The 19,830-nt window shown below is 37.0% G+C and overlaps 1 protein-coding gene across 1 annotated transcript in view; it reads right to left on the bottom strand.

Annotated features, from left to right (window-relative positions):
• Nucleotides 1-1,127: 1,127 nt before the first annotated feature.
• DNMT3L (DNA methyltransferase 3 like) overlaps nucleotides 1,128-19,830 on the bottom strand; it is a 44,636-nt gene continuing 25,933 nt past the window's right edge. The window contains exons 10-14 of the mRNA XM_044669225.1: nucleotides 9,059-9,134; nucleotides 7,043-7,150; nucleotides 6,426-6,565; nucleotides 4,563-4,648; nucleotides 1,128-1,272 (exon numbers count right to left, since the gene is read on the bottom strand). Coding sequence (XP_044525160.1) covers nucleotides 1,128-1,272; nucleotides 4,563-4,648; nucleotides 6,426-6,565; nucleotides 7,043-7,150; nucleotides 9,059-9,134 — 555 coding nt within the window. The remainder of the gene's footprint in view (nucleotides 1,273-4,562; nucleotides 4,649-6,425; nucleotides 6,566-7,042; nucleotides 7,151-9,058; nucleotides 9,135-19,830) is intronic.

Below are 19,830 nucleotides of genomic sequence, written 5' to 3'. Positions count from 1 at the left end.
TTGTCATTTCCTTTTCCAAAGAGGAAACTGAGGCAAATAGGGTTAAGTGACTTTCCCAGAGTCACCCAATTAGTAAGTATCTGAGGTTGGACTTGAACTTAGGTCTTCCTGACTCCAGACCTGGCATGTTATCAATCTGCTGTGCTACCTAGCTACCCCACTTGCTAGTTCTTAGAAAAGGAAGACAGCCATACCTCTTTTGGTAGCAGCTCCAGTTAGGCATGCATCTATACCCTCTGGTCCCTGACTACTGACACTTCTTGCCTTTAGAGAGATTTCAGCTTCCTTTTTCCTTCTCTTCCCTTTACCTCCTAATCCCCTCGGTAATGGCATAGTGGTATAGTCATCTATATTTTTACAGTATTGGGTCTCCCAGGCACACATGTAAATGCTGGGGACTTTATATTCTCTAGTATACACTGAACTCCAGGCTCACACCATGATCCTACATAAACTTCAGTTTTTGATCATAGACTTATTCCTAGAAGTGACTTAGAGGTCATCCAGTCTAACCTCCTCACTTTAAAGATGAAGGAATGGATACCCAGAGAGATGAAGGGATTAATTGCTCAGTATCATGTAAATTATAGGTCACAGGGACAGTATTTGAATCCGAGACATTTGAATTGATTGACTTTTACCAATATGAATGGAATGCTCTGATATAATGCTATCAATTGTACTATAATTATAAATAAGGAACATGAAAATTGATTAATGTCTTTTAGTAAATATATTTTATTAGATGTATATAAGATATTTATGTATATATTAGATATATAATATAAAAAGTGTTTAAGTTATGACACACAAAATAGTTTCAGGAGATTTTTCAATGTATATAACAAATCTTTAACAAGAGAAAATAGAAAAGTCATACTTTCAGGCTTTTTGATATTAAGTAATGTGGGCAAACAACTTTGGAGTTAGGGTAGCCTTTTCATAAGTAAAACAAAGCAACAAACAAAGATAAGACAAAATATAGCAATAACTAAGCAAATAATAAAGATTATGTAAGAAAAGAAGCAAAAAACACATGAAAGCAGAATGATGGCAGACATTTATATTTTAAGAAACAATCTTTTTCATTATGGTGAATCATGCACTTGACATAAAGAGGTATGGTCTTAGGAAAAGCACTTAAAATATTCTCTCAGAGGGAGAAAATATTTATTTACAAGCCCAGCTGGCCTCAGAGAAGAAGCCTCCAACTTCTGTATGTCCTGTGTTAGCAGAGACAAATCCCAGTCTGAAGTCAAAGGTGAATTATTGCTACAAAAACAAACAAAAACAATGGAAAAGTTATTATGGCATTGTAAAACAAGCAAATGACACTACCCCCGGGCCCAAACAGGAAGGAACTGAGGACTGGTGTGGGAAGGAGATAGAATGAAGAAGAGATAGGAATAAAAACTAGGAGAGCAGGATGGTGCCAAAAATGTTTAAAAAAATTTGAAACACATTAAGACTCAATATTTATAGGTTCTAATTTTCTTCAGTAATTTAAAAAACTGAATAGTGGAAGTGTGTAAGTGTTCTTTATATTATGTAGTCAGAAATTGACTTGAAACATGTGATGCTTATAGGAAAGTTCTGTGCTTCTCTTCATATGGAACTGGCCCACATGATTTCCTTCTGAGGTTGCTGTTGTTCAGCTATGTCTGACTCTTCCTGACCCAATTTGGGGTTTTCTTGGCAAAGCTACTGGAGTAGTTTACCATCTCCTGCTCTAGCTCATTTGACAGAGAAGGAAATTGAGGTCAGCAGGGTTAAATGACTTGCCCAGGGTCACAAAGCTAATACGTGTAGGAGGTCAGATTTGAATTTAGGAAGATGAGTCTTCTTGACTCTAGACTTAGTACTTTATCCACTGTGCCACCTAGTTGGCTCCCTTCTGAGATTACCTTCCATTTTTGTCTCTATATTGTTGTTTGAATTTTCTATCCCACATTAGAATGTGAGCTCCATCAGAACAGGGATGATGTTTTAACTTTTTTTTTTGTTTGTTTGTTTTTTTTGCATCCACAGCATTTAGTACATTGCTAAACACACTGTAGCATTAAAAACAAACAAACAAACAAACAAAAAAAACACAACCCTCTACCTTCTGTCTTAGAATCAATATGAAACATTGGTGCCAAGGCAGAGGAGTGATAAGAGGTAGACGATTAGGGTTAAATGACTTGTCCAGGATCACCCAGTTAGGAAGTATCTGAGGCCAAATTTGAATCCAGGACCTCATGTCTCCAGGCCTGGCTTTCTCTCCATTGAGCTACCTAGGTGCCCCTACTGTAAGCATTTAAAGAATATTTGTTGATTGACTGACTAACTCATATCCTCAGGCTTCCCAAGAAAGTTTTATCCTCATTTTCATAAAAAAAAAATCCTGAAATCAGTCATGGGATGCTCCCTACTTAATTAATAACAAACAAACACAAAATAAAAGAGAAATAAGAAAAGAAAGCCTAGGGCAAATAAAAGATCACAGGTAATCCTTACTCAGGAACAAATGAAGTAAATAGCTTTGATACAAAATTGGTGTATAGAAAGACTACTGGAACTATAGTCAGAAGTCCAACGTTTTAGTAATATTTCACTGTTTACACAGATTTGGAAGTGTAGTTTCATCTCATTTGGTCTCAGTTTCCTTCTCTATAAAATGGCTGGTTCAGGATTCTTTTTCCACATACTCATCAACAAATAAATAATCCTAACATTTGAGATATTTTACATTAGGAAACACACATATGTATAAAGTTTATAGTATTTTATTGAATATATAAAAGTAGAACAACTATCTTTGGGGGGATATTTGAGTATGTTAGATGTCAGTCACTTTCAAGAACTATATAATTGAATATAATCTTCCTAATACTATGTTTCATTTAGTTCATTCTTCTGGCTTCTGGTTCAGACCATTTGGTATAAATAGGCAATTTCTGTACTTGGCAATGTGAGGTCAAGGGACAAAAAGATTGTGTTGGAGCTTTTGACTTTTCTTTCCTTCTTTCCATCCTTCTTCACCTATGTTTTACCTATCTAGGTTAAGTGTAAAGTCTCAGTGTGGGGATAGTGTCATTAAGCATCTTAATAATAACCACTTCGGCATGTTCATTTTGGAATTGGCTGCCAATGAAAAGTTCCTCTCTGGTCTTTTGCTGTTTTTAGAAAGATTTCATATGCTGATTTTAGTGGATTTTGTCTTCTCCAACCAATAAAAAAAAGTTCTGAAAAAAATTCCTTAAAAAGAGGAGAATTTATGATCCAACTTTTTTTCTGGGAAATAATTTTTCATGTCCTGGGCTACTGTTGCAAACCCAATGAAAATATGTTGCTTATAATCTTTCCCATCACCTCCTCCCAAATTCCAAACATAGTAATCATAAAGGACACCATGGTTATCTAGCTCCAGTAGAGAGCTGTAGGATTCTTATGTAGTCCAAGTTAGAGTATTTTAAGAGCAGTGAAAGATCATATGGAATGTGTTGGTATGTCATAGGACCCTGGGGAAGAGTTGGAATGGCTATCTTCTTTATCTTCTCTACTCTGTCTCTCTCCCCACCAAATCTAACACTAATTAAATCCAATCTTTCATTGAGAAAAAGAGTGGATGAGGAAGAGAAGAAAATTATAGGTTTGGTTCAGTGGGCAATTTTCTTCTGCTTAGAATAATACTTCAACTACATCAATAATCCATAATTTTTTCAGGTTATGTATTGCCTTTGCCAAGGCAAATAGCAATGCCTCTCTCACATAGTAGACAGAGTTTGTGAGTTTTGTCACCTAAAAGACATATAGTTTTTTCCAACTCAGATAAACTGGGAAGAATTTAGGATTACCTTCATACCATGATGGGGCATTATGTTAGGATTGTCATCACTACCATCTATATTGGACTTCAAGATTAGCAAATTGCTCAATATACATTCTCTTATTTGACCTTAACATCACCCCTTTTAAGAAAGTGCTATTATCCTCATTTTATAGATGGAAAAAAAAACTGAGGCTTAGTGAGGGTAAGGGTCTCTGAGCTAGTAAGTTTCATAGAAGTCCAACACTACTCATTGTGCCATGTTGTCTCCATTGGAAGCTTCAGAAGAAATTGCTCTAACCTCACTACAAATGACATGTATGGTGATTACCAAGGATCGCCACAACTGTTTTCTAAACAAAAGGCATCACTAAAAGTTCTCTGTTTTCAAGATCTCAGGGAAATAAGGTACTGGAATTATGGAGGCTATAATGTCCTGATACTACCTTTGAGGTTGGGATACTGGACAGTGATAAGGTCATTTCAGGATAAAACTGAGAAGAGCAACCTAAGAGGAGGGCACGTAATCCAGGTCAATGACTCTGGGGTGAAATCTATGAAGTTTCTTCTCAGAAAGGATTTTGTAACTACCTTTGCACTCTATATTGGCTCTATGTTATAATTAGTATCCTATGTCTTTAAAATCTTTCCTGATTGTTTCCACTTAGTTTGACTGAACATCAAATATGATTTCATTATTTCTCAAAATAAATAGTGAAAAGAAAAATTAAAAATCCATATTTTACATCACCTTTGCATGGGTGGTATGTTGCTCCATATAAGGACTGCATTTTCGACCATCTCATCACACATTTCATATATAGTCACCGGATCAGTCTTAACAAATGGGAAAATGTCACTATGTATGAGTATATGTTAAATAGTAAGTAACAACCTCTCCCACATGCCCTATCCTAAATCATGATCTGAGTGACTTTACAGGCAGTGCAAAAGTAGAATAATCTCTTTTGTTCAAAATATGTTCACCAGGGTCTAGACTAGACTATCCAAAATCTGATAAATTAACTCAATGTTCTGTTTACATTACTCAGATGACTCCATGAGGAGTACATATGAAAATTGCTTTCATTTGAAATTATTTAAATGTGGATGCAATCCTTTGTGCAAGCAGCTTAATAAACTGGCATCCCTTATATCCTCAGTGTTGAGAAGCTGTACTCCCTAATAGGAACCACTGTGATATGCTAAATATATGACTTGAATAATGTCACATGAAAACTTGATTCCAGATCTAAATGATGGCTATCTCAGTTTCTTAAATCTTTAAGTGAGTTTTGTAAAGTATAAAACATCATAATCATTCTAAGTCTTAGTGACACTGTTATACACATTTTAAAAAATAGAGACCAAATGCTAGAGCAAGATTTAGAGACAATGATACGTCATGATCTCATTCATGTGGACACTACCATCACCAGAGCAGAGGTGCACCCTAACTATCCCTACTTATTTTGTGCCATTCTTGTCCACAGCCTTCCATAAATTCTTCACATAGTCTTCCCAATGTGCTATAGACCTGCATCTGCATCTCAATACCCCAAACTAAAATATCTTACTTTATGTTTTTTCTTTATGTTTTTCTAGTCATGAAAAAAGAGTTGAATTTAAATATTTTCCTTTTATTAGAATATAAATTAGGGCAAAAATTCCTTATTTCCTATAGGGTATTCATAGCTATGAATAATATATTCATTATACTTGACTTTTTACCTCTTCAAAGTAAAATTACAACCAGGAAGAGAAATAGTTTCAAAAGAAATTAAACCCTAACCGAGGAAGACTCTTGAAAGAGGAAGGAAGAAGTCTAAGAAGGAAAGAGTCAGAAGGTTCATATAAGATTATGACTCATAATCTTGAACTGAAAATCATTGAAGTGGAAAGGATTATCATTATAGATTGAACTAGTGTCAAAGAAAGATGAGACAGAGATAGATTGGAATCATGAGCCAGTGAGGAAGATAAGATCATCCAGAACTTAGTGTGAATCAAAATTTTAAAAATATTTGCCATATTTTTTGATTTTTAGATATTTGGTATGGAAAAATATCCTGACAAACAAAGGTGGGGAGGATGGGAAGGAAAAAGGGAAAGGGAAAGAAAGTGAGGAGGAGCAGGAGGAAGAAAAGGAGGAAGAACAAGAGCAAGAAGAAGGAGGAGGAAGAGAAACAACATGATATTGTCTCTTCAAGGAAAGAATTATATTATTTTTATAAAAGTAATTTTGGAGGATATTCCACATCCACATAAAGTTATGATGCCCACCTTTTCCATATAGGCCAACATCTATGATTATGATAAGATTTAAGAATCAAGAAGCTAAATTCATGATACTCTAGAACAATACCTCACTACTAGAAACTGAGATTATATTTTTGCAACATTTTCAGGTCAAAGATAATAAGGCTTTAGCCTTTAGCTTGTGGCGAATAACTTATACTATTAGGTGTGTCCACAAATAGCACCTAAGAGTACATACTTCCTAGTACATAATGGCAAACTTTATGTTACTAAATAAGGAAAAGACTTGGGGGTCCTTTAGAAAAAAGATTCTATTTCTTTAGTTAGTTGACTTTGAGACACAGCTTCTTTATACCTCAAGGAATCGAGAAGCAATTTCTCTATCATCTTCGGTCAGGACCAAATTATCCACAAACATCCAGAAAAACGGCTTTTCACTGTTCATATTAGGCTTCCCATATTGTAAGACTCGGTAATACTGGAGGAAGTACCATACTAGGAATAGCAGAAAATAAGGAAAGAGAATTATTATTCAGAAAAGAAACAAATGACATAATCTTAGAATGCCTTTCTCTGAAAATTATGAGAAAGTGGCAACATAGACCCTGAAAATAAAGGATGAATTAAAAATGTGAGTGGGTATGATAGAGCCAAAGGGAAAAGAGAATTATCTGATGCTAGATAATAAATTATAGTCTTACTTTTGGTTGGATCTTAGTTTCTTATTTCATTGCTTTCCTCACATTTAGCCTTTCCATGACAAAAGGAATGGGTAAAATCCATTCAAGTAAAGTACCAGAGAAAATAGACCCCACTGAGTTTTTTGATAACTTTATGGCTGTTGTGAATTCTTTTAAAAATATTTTATTGATGCTTTATTATTTCATATCATTTTAATTTCCTAATATATCTTGCATGCAACTTTCTTTTGAACAGACAAAAAAGATAATTGAAACAAATCAAAACACTGACCATTTTTGACAGTGTGCAGAATTTTGCATCCATTGTTCATCATCTCTGTACCAAGTGAAGGGGAGTGATATGAGTTATTTTCTTCATGCATTGGTACAAACTGAAACACTAAAAGCATTATTTAGATATGGTAACACATACATACTCTCCTTCTACAGGGAACAAAGCCAGATTAATTCCTAAAAACAGAAGGCATTTACTCTGTGAGAATCTTCTGATTGGGTTGTTTTATATTTTGAGGATCATTTTATTACTGTGCAACGACTCTCTCTGTAGAATGAAGTAGGAGAGAGCAAAAGGCAGCATTTCAGCAAAATTCCCCCTTTCCCCAAAAGGTTATATATTCCCTAGCAATCTCTACCTATGGGGAAGGGATGGCTCCTTCTACCTGATAACCCTCATTTCTTCCCTGTTCCTTCTCTAAAATCCCTTATATCTAGAATCTTCTTTTCCAAGCTAGAAACATCAGATCTTCTTGAGCAGAACCCCTCCCTACCCTATAAAAATATGGGCATCTCTAATCCTGGGGCGGAATTATCTCTATCTCCAAACTCCCAAGCCAAGCAAGTTACCCTGAAGCATAGAATGAATTGGCACTCAGAAATTCAAGACAATTGTCTTCTCCCTCTCTTTTTGTGACTGGTCTTATCTGGCCCTTTCCCTTCTCCTTTCCAGCTCTACTTTGTATGTTTTTTTTGTTTTTTGTTTTTTTTTTACCCTTGTACTTCGGTGTATTGTCTCATAGGTGGAAGATTGGTAAGGGTGGCCAATGGGGGTCAAGTGACTTGCCCAGGGTCACACAGCTGGGAAGTGGCTGAGGCCAGGTTTGAACCTAGGACCTCCTGTCTCTAGGCCTGACTCTCACTCCACTGAGCTACCCAGCTGCCCTCTACTTTGTATGTTTTAGTCTCAATGTAGAAGTCCTATGGAAGCTGCCCTAATACCTTTCCCACTTCTTGTGATGACTTTCTCTGATATTCTCTTGGTTGTCTCCAGTTAAGTCATGGGGCCTTCCCTTTATGGATTCATCAACTCATCAAAAAGAAATGTCTATTGCTTTCAGCATTGCCTGGCTTGTCTAGCTTTCCTGGGAAACTCCTTTTTTTCTCAGCAATGGACTCTTAAGATTCCTAGATATCATATTTAATTGTGTATTTTATCCTGAGACCAATAACAATAAGTTGTTAAGAAAGTTAAAAACAATAGCAATCTTAGATCTATTCATATATTTCCTTCTTTCCTTCCTTCCTCCCTCCCAACCCCTCCTTTCTTCCTTCCTTCCTTCCTTCCTTTCTTTCTTTTTCTTTCTTTCTTTCTTTCTTTCTTTCTTTCTTTCTTTCTTTTTTTCTTTCTTTCTTTCTTTCTTTCTTTCTTTCTTTCTTTCTTTCTTTTTCTTTTTTTTTTCTTTTTCTTTATTGTTTCTTTGCCTCAGCTAAGGTAGACATTCAGGGGCTTCTCAGTAGGCTAATCCAACTCTGATCCTCCTCAGGGTAGTTTTGGCTTGCTCTGTTTATGACATAGGCTAGTTGACCCCTCCTCAAACAACCCCATCCTGGGGACTCACTTATTAGAGCACAACTTAGTGTAGATACACTATGGCAGTGATAGCGAACCTTTTAGAGTGGTAGGTTATGTGAGAAATGTCCTCAGGCACACATGTAGAGAGGGAGGGAAGCAGCCCAGCCCCATGTTCCTCTGGCTTTCTAGTAACAAACTCTGGCAAAGTCTGTGCTGGGGTGACGGTGTATGTATCCACAGAGAGAGCTCTGAGTGCTTTATCTGGTATGTGTGCCATAGGTTCACCACCACATCCCTATGAGCTGAGCCCAATAGAAGTCAAAACTCTCAAACTCAAAAGATCTACTGGCCTTGGCTGGGATCATAGGCTTGTACCACCATATCCATTACTTCTAACAGGTGGGTGAAAAAAGGAACAATGGCAAAGAAGATAAGGGGACAATGTATATAAAGACAGTTGCAGGAGATAGTCATTTAATGTCTCAAAATATCTCTTACCAGGTGGATGTTTGAAGATTTGACCAATTGGAGGGGTAGAACCGTATATTAAATCAAACGGTCCCCATTCTTCTACCTAATTAAACACAAAAATTTCAGAACATATAATTTCTCTATTTCAACATGTGACTCAAGACTACTAAAAGGTATATATTAATATCTAGCATATGTGTGATAAGTGATGAAATCTTTTTCTCTTTCATACCATTATATTAGTGACAACAAACATAGCATAGATTATTATTATTTTTAAATCCTTATCTTCTGCCTTAGTATCAATTCTAAGTCAGAAGAGTGGCTATGACTACATAATCAGGATTAAGTGACTTTCCCAGGGTTACATAGCTAGGAAGTATGTGAGGCTAGATTTGAGCATAGGTTACCCAGGTCCTCTCAACATAGAATAGATTATTGAATCACAGAATTCTAGATTTGGGATTTTTAAAATTTAGAGATTCTCTAAGTCCAAATTCTACCAAGGTCCTTTCCCAAGAAATCCCTTCCAGTGGATTCAAGCCTTTGTTTATATTTCCCTGGCTATTAATCATTAGATGCCTCATGAAGAAAGCCTTTTCTTTCCATTTTTAATTGTCAGAAAACCCTTTTTTTATATTGAGTTGAACTCTACCTCTCTGTAACATCACCTACTACAGCTAATTCTGCTTTCTAGAGCTTTACAGAACATGTCTAGTCCCATTTCCCTTTGAGAGCTGTTCAAAATATAAAATCAGCTATTATGCATTCCCTAAATCTTTTCTTCTCTAGTTTAAACATGCCTAATCCCTTTAACTTCATAGGGAAGGGCTTCTAGATCCTTTAATCTTCCACCATACTTTTTTTGTCAATATTCCTCTTAAAATAAAGCTTTCAAAACTGAATATAGTGGTTTGGATCATGGCAGTACATGGATGGACTTTGTCCACTTGACTTTGAACTCTGGTTAATGTAGCCTAATGCTGCATTTCTCTACCAAAGTCATTTTTTTTGATACTTCTCTGTGACACTGACCTTTGGTTGTGCAATGGGCTGGATGTCTGTTCCAGAACCAACCAAACTAATAAAAGGGTGGAATTCAGCACAAAATCGACTGTTGATTGTTGAATTTTTTTTAAAATCACCTATAGCTCTCAAAGGGAAGCTACCAAGTCAGAGAAATGTTCTGATTATGTTTCAAGAGACAAACTCATTCCACTAAAGTTGTATATTTTTGAAATGCTGCATTCATTTACTGAATGAAAACTTCATTGTATTGAGTCATAATGATCTTGAGGCCAATAAAAACCCCTAAGCTGTTTTTCATGTGAATGGGCACCCTCTTCCATCTTCTACTTGGGAAATTGTCAACAGAAACTTTCTGAAGTACATGCCAAGAACCATAAATAAGGCAGGCCAATTGGAGTTTTGGTCTACAGTGCTTTCAGCTTCTTTTCTCACCCACCCCATATCCCTTGCTTAGCTATATCTCCAGAGTAATGTCATTGTTGCAACCCTCCAATTAAGAACATTCTTCCTTCATCAACATATCATTTGTCCACGATCCGTTTTGAATTAGGGGAGTTGAAGGTCCAAAGTCATACATTAGAAACATTGATCAGACGCATCAGGGGATGAATTGGCCGCCCTCCCAATGTGGCAGTAATCTATGGGGGCCTCATCATGGATGGCAACCCAGACTTAAGGATCCATTTCATGCTTTTCTTTTCTTTTTCTTTTTTTTTAAAAAAAAAACACCTCGCCTTTTATCTTAGAATTGATATTAATTATCAGTTCCAAGACAAAAGAGTAGTAAGGGCTAGGCAATTGGGGTTAAGTGACTTATCCAGGGTCATGCAGCTAGAGAAGTATCTGAGGCCAAATTTGAACCCAGGTCTTCTCATGTCTAGGTCTGGCTCTCTATTTGTCTAGGTCTGACTCTCTATCCACTGAGCCACATAGCTGCCTTCCACTTCATTCTTTTCAGAAGGTATTTCAAACAAATGATGTGGGTTTGCACTGCCTGAAGGGGATACTGATGCCTTCCTGCATTTCAGTTGAATTTCCCCCCAAAATCCCACATCCCCTTTCCCAAATACTTTTTTGGGGGGGCCATATGAATTTCTAGTTATGGATCTACACAGGTTTGACCATGATATTCAGTTGCATAACCACCTCCAATAGCTTCTTATTGCTAATACACGTATCTTAACTTGGCATTTAAGGTGGTGGTAGGAGATGGATTATGAATTTATTAAGTACCTATTATGTGTCAAACATTGCAATAATTGCTTTTTAGAAATATTATCTCACTTAATCCTCAAAATGACCTTGGTAGATAGGAGCTTTTATTATCTCCATTGAGGAAACTGACATAGACAAAGGCTAATAATAATAATAATAATAATAATAATGAGCTATTTGTTTTTCAGTCAGTTTGACTCTTTGTGACCCCATGGACTCTGGCTATCCATGGGGTTTTCTTGGCAAGGATACTGGTGTGGTTTGATGTTTCCTTCTCCAACTAGGAAGTATCTGAGGATGGATTTGAACTCAGGTCTTCCTAATTCCAAGCCCATTGCTCTTACCCACTGAGCCAAAGCTATCTCTATTAGTAATAATAGCTAAGATTTATATGGTGCTTACTGTGTGCTAGGAATTATGCTAAGCACTTTGTAATTATTATCTCATTTGATCCTCCCTACAACTGTGGGAGCCAGGTACCACAGATAAGGAAACAGATAGAAGTTAAGTGACTTGCCCAGGGTCATATAGCTAATAAATATCTTTGGCCACATTGGAACTCAGGCCTTCCTGACTCCAGGCCCAGAGCTCTATCAACTACTTTATCCAAGGTGCTCCATAATCTTGCTTGAACTTAAGAGTTCCAGTTTTACTTTACGAGTTCCTTTCACACACTTTATATTCCAGCCAAATTGGCCTACTTGCTGTTCCCTGAACTTGTTTTTCCATTATTTATCTCTTTAAACATGTATTCTTCCAGGCCTAGAATCCACTCCATCTTCATTTCCACTTTTCAGAATATTTATCTTCTTTCAGGGTTCACTTCCTACAAGAGTTACTCCCTGATTCCCCCTAGTTGTTAATGCAATAAGCCTCCCCAAATCACCTAACATGCAAATGTATTTTCCCCAATTTAACTCTTTAAGGGCAGGAATTTTGGTTTCTGGAGTGCCAGAGCCTAGCACAATGCCGTAAATAGTAGGTACTGAGCAAATATTTGTTGAATTGAATGAAAATTTACTGAAACTACTTTCTGAAAAGCATATGTACTATATCTACAATATAAAATTCCAGGTCAGTAACCACATCAAAAATTAAATCATAATGATAATAGCTAGTATTTATGAAATGCTTTAAGGTTTGCAAAATGCTTCAAGTGTGTTATATTACTTAGTAAATAAGATTAGTCCTATATAATTTGTTCTTAGTGAGCTTACATTGACTTGTTTCACAGCTGGCTAAAATATCTTTTAAAGCATAAAAGAATCAAGATATCAAGTGAATCTATGTACAGCAAAGAGAGTCAGGGAAGTTGAGAAGTAAATAATATCCTTATAATTCATGAAACAATTTGGCCTTGGGTTTGCCATATCCAAGTATCCTCCTCCACAAGATATGCAGATATTGCTGAAGATGGGTATGGTTACAATAAAAAGATGCCATCATCAGAGGGTAATGTATTGGAATGCTTCCTGGAGTGACAGAATATTAGTTTTTGATGCTGGATCCCATACAGTGTTTTTCTTGATTATGTTCCAATCCCTTGTCTTGCATCCATAAACACTTGAACCTTTATGTTCCCAGAAACAATTCATGACTTCCTATCTAGCTTTCTGCACTTGAGAACTGGATTTGATCTCCTCTTGAACCATGACTTCTCCAGAATTCTCTTACGTCCTTACCTGACCCTCTGAACTTACTAGGTTTGGATAATCTCTGTTATTTCCTTGAGCAGGGGAAGGGACATCTGGCATTTTTGTCTTATTCCAGGACAAAGATAAATATATCCACTCTTCTACAGGTCCTCCAATTGAGATGATTAGCAAACCCATTCATATGCAAACCTGTAACTTGTGGACTTGGGTGAAGAGGTATTTTGTATTGTTCAGTTTAAATACTTCTCTACTCCATTCTTTTTCCACTTGAGTCTATTGGCTTGCTTTCTATAATTTTGACACTGTGAATCTCAGAGAAATGCACTCTTTGAGCCATCAAGAGTATTTTCTAGATCAGATGTGTGCTGTTTCTAGCTTCAGCCCATTACCAAATCCCAAAGCAGAGTCCTCTTCTCAGGAATTTGGGGACACACCTAGTATGTTCCAGGGAGTTGGCTGTGCCACTGAATTACTAACCTGGTTCCAAGAGCAACAATTCCAACCAGTTAGATTTTCTTATTATTCAGAATAAAGAGTAGAAATAGAGAAAAAAATAGAATCTGGCCTTATTTACTATTTCCCCGTGTAGAACATGCCATCTTTCATCTCTGCTGTTGCAAAGGCTGTTCCTTGGGCTTCTAGAATGTTTTCCCTCCTTATCTCCACCTTCTGAATCCCCCAGCTCAAGGCTTAGACCAAGTGTCACCTCCTATAAGAAACCTTGCTTGACTTTCCCGTTTTTTAGTACTCACTCAATTATTATATTTATTTATTTTATGCTATGTTCTGCATACTTTTTTTTTTTTTAAACCCTTACCTTTTGTCTTAGAATCAATACTGGCTCTCAATCCACTGAGTCACCCAGATGCCCACTATTCTTTATTCTAAGAGGCAGCTATGTGGCAGGGTGGCTAGAGTACTGGCTGTAGATTCTGAAAGATGAGTTAAAATCCAGTTTTAGAGTTGTTTGATCAGTTGTGTGATCCTAGGCAACTCTTTCTGCCTCTGTTTCCTCAGCTGTAATAATGATATCTACCTCTCAGGGTTGTTGTGAAGATAAAATGAGATTAAATTTGTAAGACTCTTTGTAAATCTTAAAGCATTCTATAAATATGAGCTATTATTATTTCATCTTTTTTTTTTCCCCAAGTTGTGTGAGCTCTTTGTAAATCCTGTTTGGGCTTTTTTGGCAAAGATACCAGAGTGGTTTGCCATTGTCTTCTCCAGCTCATTTTATCAATGAAGAAACTGAGAGTAAGTTAAGTGACTTGCCCAGGTTCACACTGCTAGTGTCTGAGGCTGGATTTGAACTCAGGACTTCTTGACTGTAGTTCCAGCATTGTATCCACTCTGTCACTTAGTTGCACCTATTATTTTGTATATATCTTAATATTTACTTCTCTGTATACAAGTTATTTATTTCAAGTATTATATATAATCTTTTTTAAAACAAAGATTTTTGTTTTTGTCTTTGTATCCTCAGTACTAAACATAATACCTCACAGAGTAGCTTGTTAAAGGGATTTTCTTAATCTCTCCCTCTGTCTCTTTAAGAGGCAAGAGAGCAGGGTTTCTAAGTGGATCAGAACTGACAGGAGTCAGTGAGCCAAAGCTGAAGATTCTGTTACCAGGGAGGGGAGAGATAAGGAAGGAACACTGGCAGTTGGGACTTTTTGTCTCCAGATCTGGAGAGAGCAGGTCTATCTCTGGGTGATAGAAACTGATTGAAGGAGTTCATGGATGGTGGCTGTTGATTATTTAGGAAGATAGGTAGTTAGTGAATCAATTTTAGATAGTGTAGGTTAGAGCAGGTGTGGTCTTTACCAGGCAAGAAGAACCTGTCTTCAGAAGACAGATTGTAGGTTATTAGAAATTTTAGATAGTATTGGGAATTTAGGTATAGTCATAGGGTATTAGAATAATAAATCTCCCTTTCTTCCTTTTCTATTTTCTATCTGTACCTCTTCTCAAATTAAACTACGTGTTTTATTCAACTGCTCTCCTCACTTTTGTCAAACTCCTACTTTTAAACCTTACAAATTGTTTAATAAGTGTTTGTTAAAATGAACCAATTCAAACCAGATCCAGAAAGGGGAGGAATGCAAAAACATGGAAGATATGTAATAGGCTGATTTTGGGTATGCTATTTATCCTCTACAATTCTTCCCTCTCATACCATTTTTAGGCAGCTCATGAATGTCACTTCATGACCTGAGGGATGGTGGTTTAGCTTGATGATATCTTATTGTGGGAAAAATCATCATAATATGGATTAGGATTAGTGTTAAGATTAGGATTAGTGGGGGGGTGTCTAGAGAGTTGATCTGGAGGCAGGATGGCCTTGGCTCAAGTTTACCTCCAACACAAAGTGGCTGTTTGACTGTGTTCTGAGGCTTATATTTGATGTGGAAGGTGCTGAACAGCATCGGTTGTCATAATTTCTCACTAGGAATTCCCTACTGCAGTGAAATCAAATGTCTAGTTTTTTAAAAAATCCTCTTTGAGTCCAAGAACTCACCAATACTATACATTGTCCTGAATTTTTTTCAGCACCTATGAAAATATCAACTACTTATCAAGTCAGAGAAGTGCCAATTTGAAGAGACAGAATTGCTATAGCACATAGTAGATTGTAGGGCAGTAGCAATGAATGCTGGTAAAATGAAATCCATCTTATGAATAAATCCTCTAACCTATGAATTCCCTGAGGAGCTTCAACAGTTTTGCAAGATTTTGAGAGCTTAGGTTTAGAGATTGAAGGACTTTCAAAGGCTCTTTAGTTTAAAACCCTCATTTTACAGATGAGCAAACTGAGATATAGAGGCAGCTAGTTGGTGCAGGGGAATAGAGGACACAGTTTAGAGTTAGGAAGACTCATCTTTTTCCTGTGTTCAAATCTGGCCTCAGATACTTACTAGCTGTGTGACCCTGGGCAAGTCATTTAATCCCATCTTACCTCAGTTTCCTCATCTGTAAAATGAACTGGAGAAGGAAATGGCAAACCACTCTAGCAATTTTGCCAAAAAAACACCCAAATGGGGTCCCAAAGAGTCAGATTAGATTGCAAAAATGACCGAAAAATGAAAAATACTCATTTATAATGAGGTTCAGTGATTTGCCTAAAGTCACACAGATAGAAAGTATCAGAGTGGGGATTTGAATTGGCTCCTCTAACCCTAGATCCATTGTTCTTTCTGCTATATTCTCAGTGCCCTTCCTACCATTTTTTTGATTTCCAGGTTTTCTATTCTGACAGTCCCTCTCATAAACTTGCTAAAGCCTTCCATTGAATATTCAAGGTAGAAGAAGTACTGAATGAATTTAAGCAATAAGTGGCCTACTTGATCTACTTGGACACTCATGAATAATCATAGAAAATTAAATTTAAAATTACATTTACTTATAGATGCTGGTGGTCATTGTTAGGGCCATCCTTTCATAGCCTGTGCCACCCTGCCCCATAAGCTGACCTCAGAAGAGAGAGGAAAATAAAACCAAACTATGCTAAATGCTCTAGAGCTTATGTCTGAAGTAGGGAGATATTATTGTGAGGGATCTTGGTACTCCATCAGCATTTACACTGACTATAGGACCCTAGAAAACCCTTACACAATACTAGTCAACTCAACCAAAGTCCTTTATGTATATATGTATTCACAGTGACCTCTATATCTATATTTATAGCTATGCACATGCATATACCTATAGTGTATGTGTATATATTCTGAGACTGTAGTTAGAGCTATCATAGATCTAGACCTAGAAAGTATTTCAAAAGCCATATCATATAAAACCATCATTTTATAAATGAGGAAACTAACGCCAAGAAAATTCAATGATTTGCCCACATAATGCACATAAGTCAGAGGCAAGATCTGAACTCATGTCCTCTAACTCGAGATGATTCTGTGATTTAAGTCTATCAACTCCTACCTTTTTGGGCACTACAACCAGTGGGTAGATGAACTATTGAGCCAACTGAAATTTGGATTGATGATGATGAAGAAGAAAAATTACCATTGGCTTGGCTGCTGTATCCTAAAAGCAATGACACCTTTTGATCTCACTTGCAACTGAAATCTTCCATATGTGTTAGAATGGGAGCTCCCAGAGGGCAGGGACTCTCTTGCTTTCCAGTTTGAATAGTGTTTGGCACAGTGCTTTGTGTGTAGCAAGTGCTTCATAAACATTTTGCTTATTCAATATGATGTTCTCTCCTGCTTCTCAATTTTTTTTCTCTGCAAAAGAACTTCTGAAACTGAACTAGCTATATTTTCCATTCCCTACTTGGGAAGTTGATTTTTGGAAGAACTTAAGATTAATACTTTAATTCGTCCCCCATTAATCTCATTACATTTCATCTTCCTAGATTCAGTCTAGTTAGCTAGGCTACTAGTCCTTCCTCCCAAGTTTGTGGCATATGCAATTTGAAAAACATTCCATCTCAACTTTATCTAGATCGTTGATCAAAATATTAAACAGGAGGAGGCAAGCACAGATCCCTGGGACACCCCCACTAGAGACCACATTTTAGGATGACATGGAATCACACCTTTTGGATTTGGCCATTTTGCCATTTTCAAACCTTCTCAGCCTGTCTTGGTCCTCACCACGAGAAGCCTCACTGTTCCCACTATTTATGTCTACCTGGAGAAGTTGAAACCTACTTAAACTGACTTCTAAAATCCCCAAACTATATATAAATGGTAGTTCAACTGATAGTACACACCCAGGGAGCCCTTAGGTGTTGCCTCTTTGACTCATTTCAGCAAACATTTTTTGTTCCTGCTTGGCTGCCCCAGAGCCCATCTTTCTGTTAAGCTCATCTAAAGCTAAACATCTCAGTCCAGTTTTCTGTTTAGCTGCTTGGATTATGAATTGGATTATGATTTCTTATCTCCTCCCCCACTTCCACTGTTTTTTCCCTTAAGGTCTAAGTGCTTCCTAACTCTGGCATGAGTTCACTTTCACCCCCTCACTCTTCCTGGAAAGGGGTGCAAGATTTGAAACAGAGAATTAATGTAGCATTTTCTAATGACTGGCTCCATTACACATATTAATTTGGTGACTATTAAGTACATTTTAGCAAATCTTATTACGAAATGAAAAAGGATAAGGCAATAAATAGAAAGGTACCCTGGGTTAGGGCAGGATTTCTAGACCAAGGATCTAGCAAACTAATTGTCTTCGTGGTTTCCAAAACTACACTAAGAAGTTAGTAATGGAAAAAATGATAATCCCTCTCCTTCTAGAGCTGAGAGAAGGTTCTATAGTTTGGAGACTGGCCCTTTCTTCAAGAGATCTCTTTAAGATGGCACTTTCCATGACACTGGCAAACTGATCTCAAGGGTAGCATCCCCACCACCCTTGCTCCTCTTCCCCTTTTTGCTCAGTGAGACCTAAGGAGGATGCAGTCTGAGAATTCAGCATGATATAGACTAGAAAGAGTTCTGTAAACCTGGGTTTGAATTCCAGCTCTGACGCTTCTAATTGCAATAGCTTTAGCAAGTGACTTCCCCTTGCTAAGTCTTAGTTTCTCCATTTGTTTGTAAAAATGGGAAAATAATACTTGTAAAATCTATCTCAAAGGATTCTTAGGAGGAAATTACTTGGCAAAAAGTGCAAGCACTATATAAATGCAACCCACTATTGTCATTGTATTATCACTTGTCAGGGGCAATGGATAGAGCACTGGACTGGGAAGTAGGAAGACTCATCTTCCTGAGCTCAAATCTGGCTTCAAACACTTATTAGCTGGGTAACCCTTGTCAAGTCACTTAACTCAGTTTGCCTCACTTTCCTCATCTGCAAAATGAGGAAGGGGAGGAGAAGAAAATGGCAAACCACTCCAATGTCTTTGCCAATAAAACCCCAAATGGGGCCCTGAAAAGGTGGACTTCAAAACAATGAACTATTAAAAATAGGACACATTTTAATATTATTTATGTTAGACAAAGTAAAGAGGGGAATAAACAACTGTATAGCACCGACTATGTGCCAGGCACTGAGCTAAGCATCTTTCAAATATCTCATTTGATTCTCACAACAATGACACGAGGAAGTACTGTTATTATTTTCATTTTATAGCTGAAGAAAACTGAGGCAGACAAAAGTGATTTGCCCAGTCAGAGTCACAGTGTTAGTGTCCGAATAAGAATTTGAACTCGGGTCTCCCAGCCTGCAGCCTCAGTGCTCTGTTCACTGTGCCACCCTGCTGCCTCAGTATTCTCTTCCCAGTCTCCCTGTGAGGGTAGCATTATTATTCCCCCCGCCCTTTTTTTTTTTTAATAGAAGGAACTAAAGATCAGCTTGGCAGAAGTAATTTGTCCCAGTTTGTGCACCTAGTAAGGGGTAGAATCATAAGTTAAACATTATTTTCTGAGACTAAGTCTCCTCAGACTCTTTTTAATCTGACTAATAGCAGTTTGATTTGCTAACCTTGAAACTCTAGTACACAATAATATACATTAACTGAAAATTTATTGTTTACTTGATATGTATTAAAAGAAGACATATCATAGACTTTGGAGGGTATTTGTTCCCCAGGTAGCCAAGTGGTACAAAGAATAGCGTTCTGAACCTGTAGTCAGGAAGCCTTGAGTTCAAATCAAACCTTAGATATTTCCTAGCTGTATGACCCTGGGTAAGTCACTTAATATTTGTCTGCCTTCTTTTCCTCAACTGTAAAGTGGGGATGATGGTAGCATCTACATCTTACAGTTGTTTTGAAGATAAAATGGGATAATTTTTTAAAAGCTCTGAACACAATGCCTGGCCATTTTTGTTGTTGTTGTGCAATCATGCCTGACTCTTCCTTGCCTCATTTGGTTTTTGTGTTTGTTAGTTTGTTTTTATATTGAATATTGGAGTAGTTTATCATTTTATTCCCCAGCTCATTTT

Source organism: Gracilinanus agilis, chromosome 3 (assembly GCF_016433145.1).
Source record: "Gracilinanus agilis isolate LMUSP501 chromosome 3, AgileGrace, whole genome shotgun sequence".
NCBI lineage: Eukaryota > Metazoa > Chordata > Mammalia > Didelphimorphia > Didelphidae > Gracilinanus > Gracilinanus agilis.
The sequence above is the reverse complement of the archived record's forward strand: the minus strand, read 5'-3'. Positions and strand labels throughout refer to the sequence as shown.